This window comes from Centruroides vittatus, unplaced genomic scaffold, assembly GCF_030686945.1.
Source record: "Centruroides vittatus isolate TY-2023 unplaced genomic scaffold, ASM3068694v2 contig_1758, whole genome shotgun sequence".
Lineage (NCBI taxonomy): Eukaryota > Metazoa > Arthropoda > Arachnida > Scorpiones > Buthidae > Centruroides > Centruroides vittatus.
This window is the reverse complement of record NW_027121073.1, coordinates 58,316-66,775: the sequence shown is the minus strand read 5'-3', so window position 1 is coordinate 66,775 and position 8,460 is coordinate 58,316. Positions and strand designations below refer to the sequence as shown.

At 35.0% G+C, this 8,460-nt stretch overlaps 1 protein-coding gene across 1 annotated transcript in view; it reads right to left on the bottom strand.

Moving 5' to 3' along the window:
* Nucleotides 1–259: 259 nt before the first annotated feature.
* The window catches only part of LOC136969188 (mitochondrial carnitine/acylcarnitine carrier protein-like), a 56,467-nt gene continuing 48,266 nt past the window's right edge, over nucleotides 260–8,460 (bottom strand). The window contains exon 9 of the mRNA XM_067263282.1: nucleotides 260–862. Coding sequence (XP_067119383.1) covers nucleotides 800–862 — 63 coding nt within the window. The 3' untranslated portion in view covers nucleotides 260–799. The remainder of the gene's footprint in view (nucleotides 863–8,460) is intronic.

Below are 8,460 nucleotides of genomic sequence, written 5' to 3'. Positions count from 1 at the left end.
TGTGCCATTTTTTAAATTGTGTAACCAATGTAATTCTATGAATATAAATATTTTTGATTATCACAACAATTATGTTTATATAGAAATGAATGTAAACTTTAAAGATTTTAACATGTAATAATGTTTGATTCTTATTGATATCTGATCAGATTAAAATTGTCACAAGACAAAATGATAATTCTTCAATACATTTGGTTTAAAATTTACATTAATTGCTTCAATGAAGGAAATATTAAGATAAATTTTAACCAAGACTGCATTTGATACTCTATAAAAATTTTATTTTGCTTATAAAAAGTAAGATTTATTCAATCAATGTTACTACATGCTTTTATTTGAATATCTAGATTACGAATCAACTATGCATGCTCTAAATATCTTTTATTACAGAAAACTGTAAATTAGAAATCAAATTAGCACAAATATTTTATATAAAGTTTTTAATAACAATCACATATTTAAACTTAACAAATCACTGAAATCAACATTTTAAAAATATAATATATATATATAATAATTGTTGATTGATTGTAAGATATAAACTGCAAAACTGTACATTATTAGAAATGCATTTGCGAAGGTGTACAAAATACAATATATTTGTAACATTTTCACTAAAGGCACTGATTAAATATCGTCTTCAATGTGGACAGTATATAAAGCTACGTAGATGTGCTGGCATAATTTTTTAAAATTAAAGATTTTGATTATAATTTTTCAAAACAATAGGTATACATTTTTTAAATTTTAAAATTATTAATATTCAATTAGAACTAATATCATTTAAGAATCATGACTATCAAAGATTTGGTGCCATCCAGTTGAGAAACTTCATAGCAACTTCGTATCCCATGAAACAAGCCTATAAAAAATAAAATTTATGTTAATTTTTTTTGCACAGAAATGATAGCCAACTTGCAGGTCATCCTGGTAATGATTAAAAAGTCAATTTGAAAGCAGCTATGCATTATGTGGTTTATCTACCAATTTTAAATGGAAATTACAATTTTACTGCCTGTATAATGACTCAGAGAACTAACAATACAATAGACAATTGTTTATAAAATTTTGTGAAGGTTGTACCAACAGTAATGAGGGCTCTTGAACTACTAAGAAACACATGGGAATATTTTAAATTGCATTATACAATCTTTACACCCTCTAAGTATAGTTACTGTCAGAGGAGTCCAACACTTCAAAGCTGGAAATACAGACATCAGCCATTCATCTTCTGATGAGGATGCCAAGGAATGTCTAAAGAAAATTTTTCTGGAACATGGAGAAAAGATCAATGCTGATGGAACAGGAAAGTTAGAGTTTTTCAGTCTCTTGCCACAATCTTCAACATTCTCCTGTACAAAATGCATGACCTGACATTACACTTTTGGATTAAGACAAACGACTGGGGAATTCTTTTTTGTCGCTCCTACAGTCCAGATTTAACACACTCGGATTATCACTTGTTTAGTTTTGTGAAGAATTGAGAAATGCTGTCCTCTCAAGCAAGTGATGGAACAATCCAAGAAACCATACACTGGTATCACAGAATGTAAAAAAACTACACCTTTATAAATCCAAAAAAAATTTTAATACAATAAAAACATTTTCGATTGTTTAAAATAATTGAAAACGTTTTTATTGTATTAAAATTTTTGCTGGATTTATAAAGGTGTAGTTTTTTACATATTCCGTTTCCAGTATGTAGTTTATTATATCACAGAAGTATCTTTAAATTGCCAAACAATGGCAAAATGCATTGAAAAATAAAGAAATACCTATAGTATACTCATTTTCCTCTCTAAATCTAGAGTTTCGTGTATAAAAATTGGCAATCATTACATTTGGTACAAACCTGTAGTTCTTAGAATGAATAACAGATGATATTGGGTTTGAGAGTCAATTAATTATTAGACATTATCATCATTAAAATTTTTACTATTTATTATTATTATATGATAAATAATAAAAATGAAGTGAAATGATATAAAATAGCTACTAAACATCATTTTGTATTTTTGAAGAACTGCTTTAAACTGCATTGTCTCAAATATTCACTTATTTTATAATTACACTTACAATAAAATATAGCAAAAGAATTTGAGATGATAGCAGCATGTGATTTAAAAGGTGAGTATCTATTCTAGAAGCAAAGGCATACTGTGGCATCTTAGAATGAAAATAAAAGTTTGCCTAGTCTAACAATTTTTTGTGGGATACATACCATAGCAGCAATCTTTCTGCTGCCAGAGGATGCTACTTTTGCAATTTTCAACCAAATCATTAGATTCCTTGTAAAATGTTATCCCGATACTTTAGTTTACTATACAAATGAAGAACTAACCTTAAAAATTTACATTTTCTTTAAGTGCACACATGTGCAAATGGAGCAGATGAAGAAAAAAAATCAGTTTGCATTGTAAGTTATAGATGCACATGCACCAAGTGTATGAAGTCAATGAGAGGAAACCCATCCACCTCAAACTGACAAAATCACTAACCCAGATGCTCGGCTGTATTAATGAGTGGAATGTCGGGTGTTATACCTCCTGGCATTCCACTCATTAATAGAAGTCAGTTTTCTCCCTTTAAAAAAAGTGTCATTTGTGTACATTTATCATATTACACTAGTGAAAAACTACAAAGAATTCTAATTTATGACACACTCTTCTAATAATAGGAAGCTTTGTGAATGTTATTCATAAAAAATAAAAAATTCCTCAACTGAATACTTCACTCTATTTTGCTCTAAATTCCACTGCAATCTAACCAAGTATGTGTACTTGTCTTTATTTATCATCTGAATAGTAGTTTTTAGTTTCCGGGAAAAAAAGATCCCAACTATCTGTCAATCTCCCGTACGATAAAAACACTACAAAATAAATGATCCAGTATTAACATTCTGAGGTGTACTCCCATAAATATATGATTTACTTGTGATGGGCTCTACAGAGTATGGGCGTATATACCGTATTTTATGGACTATAAGACGCACTTTTTTCTTCGAAAAATTGCCTCCAAAATTCAGGTGCGTCTTATAGTCCGTAGCGTCTTAAGCAATTTAAAAAAAAAATACCTATAAAATTTAAGGCGCGTCTTATAGTCTGTAGCGCCTTATAGTTTGTAAAATACGGTATACATTCTTCAAATTTGTCTCATTGTAGTATGCAAGTATATTTACAGGCAAACATGAAACTTACAGACAGTTAATGTCATCCATTGATAGGTCTAAAAAGTTTTTATTCCATGTGAGTTTTGTAAGTTTCATAGTATTAGCATGGAATTTTTCTGCATAAAGACAATCCTGGAACCTAATTTCTGAAAACTAATGTCTGTTGGACTCATTTCAGCATATTAATCCTCATATTTCTTTTTTGATTTAAGATTGTTACTTGCTGCTTTATGTAGTTGTCAATATATGTTTACAAAATTTTACCCGATACAACACTCCCTCTTCATCTAGGAAATAATATTGTGTCTGATCTGGAGATGTATCGCTTTCTAGATGATGATTAATGGCATTCCATTTCTCTTCTCTTCTCTGAAATTCACCAATTTGTGACTTTGAATAGATTGGGTCGAAGTTGTTGGCAGTAGAAATTTGTCGAATAGGAATTCTACTTAATGCATCTGCACTTTTTGACAACTTCCGGCTCAATGTTTGATATCAAATTCAAATTCCTGTAGGAAAATGACCCATCGTGCAACTCGAGAATTTGATGTAGAGTCTTTATTACTGATAAGCCATCTTAATGGTCAGTGATCCGTTATTATAGTGAATTTTCTCCCGTACAGGTACGGTCGGAAGTATTTGGTGGCCCAAACTACCGCCAAGCACTCCTTCTCCGTAGTGCTATAGTTCTTTTCTGGTTTTCTTAATATTCTGCTAGCATATGCGATAGGTTTTTCTCCGTCTATTTCTTCTTGAGACAAGACAGCTCCAATTGCTTCGTTTGATGCGTCTGTGGATAGAATAAAAGATTTGGAAAAGTCTGGAGATTTCAAAAGAGGAGCTGAGGTGATTATTTCTTTAAGTCTCTCAAAACTGCATTTGTGTTCTTCTCCCCATTGGAATTTGTTATCCTTTTTCAACAAATCAGTTAGAGGTTTGCTATCTTTGCATAAGATTCAATGTATCTTCGGTAATAACCCGTTAATCTAAGGAAAGATTTGACATCGTGCTCGTTTGTAGGTCGAGGGAAGTTCAGAACACATTTTATTTTATCTGGATCGGGTCGTATTCCTTCAGCCGAGACATCATGTCCTAAGAATTTTATTTGTTGTTGAAGGAAATGACACTTCTTGGGTTTTAATTTTAGACCCGCAATAGCCAGTCTCTGAAAGATTTGTTCTAAACGAACTAGATGCGTTTGGAAATCGGAGCTAAAAGTTAGTATGTCGTCCATGTAAACTAGACAGGTTTTCCCCTTTAAGCCGTGTAAGATAAAGTCCACGGCCCTTTGCCAAGACGCTGGGGCCTCGCAAAGGCCCACTGCCATGCAGTTCCATTGGTAATGACCATCTGGGGTTGAAAAGGCTGACTTCTCCTTATCGTACAATCCTAATTGCCAGAATCCTGATAAGGTATCCATCGTCGAGAAGTATTTCACTCGATCTATAAGACTTAGTGCTTCTTGCACCAAAGGTAAAGAATAAGGATCCGCCCTTGTCACCTTATTCAGTCTCCTATAATCCACCACGAGACGCCATGTTAAATCCTTTTTCTTCACTAACAAAGCAGGGGCCGACCAGGGAGATTTCGAATGTTCTATTATACCCTGTTCCAATAGTCCATCAATGATTTTATTCATCTGTTCTCTTTGAGCATAAGGTATCCTATAAGGTGGTTGATACACAGGTGAGGCATCTGCAGTGTCTATCTCATGTTCTACTAGTGGACAATATCCCAAGTCATACTCATTTGCGGCAAACAGATGCCTATATTTGTACAATAGATCTAATAAGGGACGCTTCATGTCCTTTCCAATGTGGGTCCAATCGAATAGTGACCGAATTCCTCTTTCATTAGAGTTGCAGTTGCACTCGAATTCTGGGCGTCAGTAGGTCTGATTGTGTTCGAGTGATCTTCTTCCTCCACTGCCTTGTAGAAGGTTCCTACACACTCGCCTTTAGATAATTTCCTTGGTTGAGTAGATAGATTCGTGATTCGGATGGGGACTTGGCCTCCTTTCCTCGTTTTTACTAAGGAATCGACACCTAGGACACCCTCTTGATTAGATATTTCAGATTCTATAACTCCGATTTCTCCTCTCCGTTTTATTCCGGATATTCTCGTGGTAGTAATAATCTCTGTTCTTGGAGGAAGATTGCAGTCTGTTATCAAGATTACCTCTCTTGCCTGTTCTCTAGGAATAGATTCTAGTGAAATATTAGATTTGTTGGTTTTCGTAATTATAGAGTTAGTAGAAGGTCGTATAAATGTACCCTTACGAGTTCGTTTCCCATTTTCTCGGATTGATCGCGTTGTCTCCACTTCTGGCTTCCGGAAATCTATTTCCTCTCCTCCTGGAAGTATTATTTTCTCTCTTGCTAAATTTATGAGAAGTTCTTGGCCCTTAATTATATCTCGTCCTAATAGACCGTCAAAAGGATGAGGTATTTGATCGTCTACTACATAACAGGAGTTTGAATTGTATTTGAATTGTAAAGGTCCTATTTGGAAATGGAACCTTATAGCTCCATACGTTCTGATGCCATGTCCCGTGACACTTTGAAAGAGTATTCTTCTTCCCCTTTCATTAAAGTTGATTGTAGTTGTTTTCTGAGCGAAGGTTCGAGATATAAGTGTTACAGTGGAACCAGTATCTATTGCCAGTCAAGCTGGGTAATCGTTGATTGAACAACATAGACTAGGTTCTAGATTGTTGCCTATCATTCTAGCTCCTATTCGATTCCGTGCTCCCAATTCATCTCCTTTTTCTTGTACTGTACACTTAAGTTTGTGGTCTCAGATTGGGTACTTTTTTGAGGTCAACGTGTGTGTGTATTATCGTTCCTCCATCACCTATTATTCTGTTGCCAATTCATTTTGTTTATGCTCCCTTGTGGTGGGTTTTGAGATGGCGCTTGAATAGATAGGTGGAGTTTTCTTCGCTCGGTAGAGTTGACATACTCGCTTCGCTGCGCTCCCTGAAGAGAATCAAATTGAAAATACCCATGTCCTCCTCTCGGGGAATAATATTGTCTTCCCCTGTTTACTGGATGTGTGAATCCACGCCGCCGATGCTCCTCCTTTAATTTTAGTTCGTTTAATTGGCTTTGTATGTTAGCTAACGTCGCTTCGAGGTTACTTATGCGTTCGTCCTCGGGACTGGTTATTGCTCCGACTATCCCTTGTGATTTCCCGATCAACTGCTCTATAGTCTCCTCACTGATTGCCACTTTAACTGCTTTATCAAAGGAATCTGGTTCCCTGGACATCACCCTTCTTTTAATTCTATCGCTTGAGACTGCTTAACAATTGTGCGAGTAGCAGCTCGTCCCTCATGCCTGTTACGATTATGGTCTCTGTCGTATGCAGTCTCGACCTTGCAGCCAAACTGCGTACATCTGTACATCCTCGCCGTGTTTCTGAATGCATGCGTGGAATTTCTGAAGTCTAAGCAAGTATGGTTCTTTCTCAAAGCGTAAGATCATTTGTCGTTTGAATTCCTCGTACGTATCAATTGCTCGCATTCGCGCATCCTTCCATGCAAAATCCCTCACTATGCCTGTTAATTTTAATTTCACGATGCCGAGACTTTGTACCTTTGTCCATCCAGTTAGTTTTGCTATTTCGTCTAGTGAGTCAAAGAAGTCCCTGATGTGCAATCCTGATGTGTCGCCCAAAAATGAGGGGGTTAAGAAAATCATTCCAAATAATCCCGAAAGTGCACCTCTTTCCGGATTCTCTCCACCTTGAGCCTCCATTCTTTGTTAGATTATTTCCTTCAAAACAAGATCCCACTTCCGGGACACCACTGACCGTAGGGCCGGTATCTTTTTGATACCACATCAAGATGACACCACTATATCCTTAGATTGATACAGAGAATCGTAAAATTGCGTGAGCGGTTACGTATGGGTTAGACCCGGAATGAAGCAAGTGGAGAGGATGATGGAAGGAATGCACTCGGAGATTTTTATATATAAAAATATACCCGTTTATTTTCCATATATCCCAGTAGATACAAAACAGTTACTTTACAGAGAGATTGATAAGATACATGACTCACGATCTGCGAACGTAAATTCTACACAGATTAGAGAGAGAGCTTACAGATATTCGCGGGTAGGTAGGATAAATACCTTAGGATATATGTTGATCGTATCGACGAACATCTGATAGATAATATAATATCTTCGATTCCAGATTTCAGTCTAAATTAGATTAATCCAATTGTCCTAAATTTCAATCCGACTAATTAGATAACCAATTGTCCTAAATTTCAATCCAATTGTACGCTAGGAGTAGGATGAACAGTGGAGGAGGAGCTTGACGATGGGTAAATCCGAACAGGGACACACACACACAGTCAAGTGACAACTTCTGCTGTCTTACTCATCGTACTCCCTTTTTATATGGAGAGGTGTTTTGCAGGTCCTTCCTTGATTTTGTCAGAGGAGATGATCTTCTTGGACCAATAAAGTGATGGGTGACATAGTCGTGACACAGAAATTTTACTCATCTCAACAAGGAATTCAACTCGTGGGAATCGAGTTTAAACCGATCTTATCAGAAAGTTTTATCAGTTGATTTTCCATTAACTAACCCTTTTTGGTCTACTTTGTTCCGTTTTTGTATAAAATGTAGTTAAATATTTTGAACAAGATTATATAAAGATGATATTAAAAGATAATAAAATTATATAAAGATGTTAAAGTTCACAATATAAAGATCCCGATCTTCACATTATAATAATAATGCATTTTGTGTACATTATTTTAAATTAGAATACTCTAGGTCAAATACATCTTCAAACAAATAATACAAATCCGATAGACTTGCCGTCTATTGGATTTGCGTTATATTCCTCTTGTTGAGACGGGCAAAAAATACAATTCAGTTGTTGTTGTTTTAACGTGCTACTTCTTGCTTTTTGTGAAGTGTAAAGTGCTTTTGAATTGAAAAGGATGATCTAAGGTTTTGGTACACTGGCAGAGTCACATGGTCTTCAATTCCAATTTGGCAAAAAATATCTCAGTTACTTAATATTATAAAAAGTGCTTTACACATACTAGCTAGTAGTTCTTCAACCAGGAAAAAATTTGTAACTTCAGATATATAGATTCCTGGTTTGTAAACCAAACAATTTGTAAAAGTATGAGTGTACAGTAACCATTATCTGAGACCACCAATGAAAACTATCTGACATAATACAAATCCAACCATTTTTGGATTTCTTATTACAAGATGTCTGAAATTCAATATCACAAGTTATGGAGTTTTGTGGAGTTCTCTTT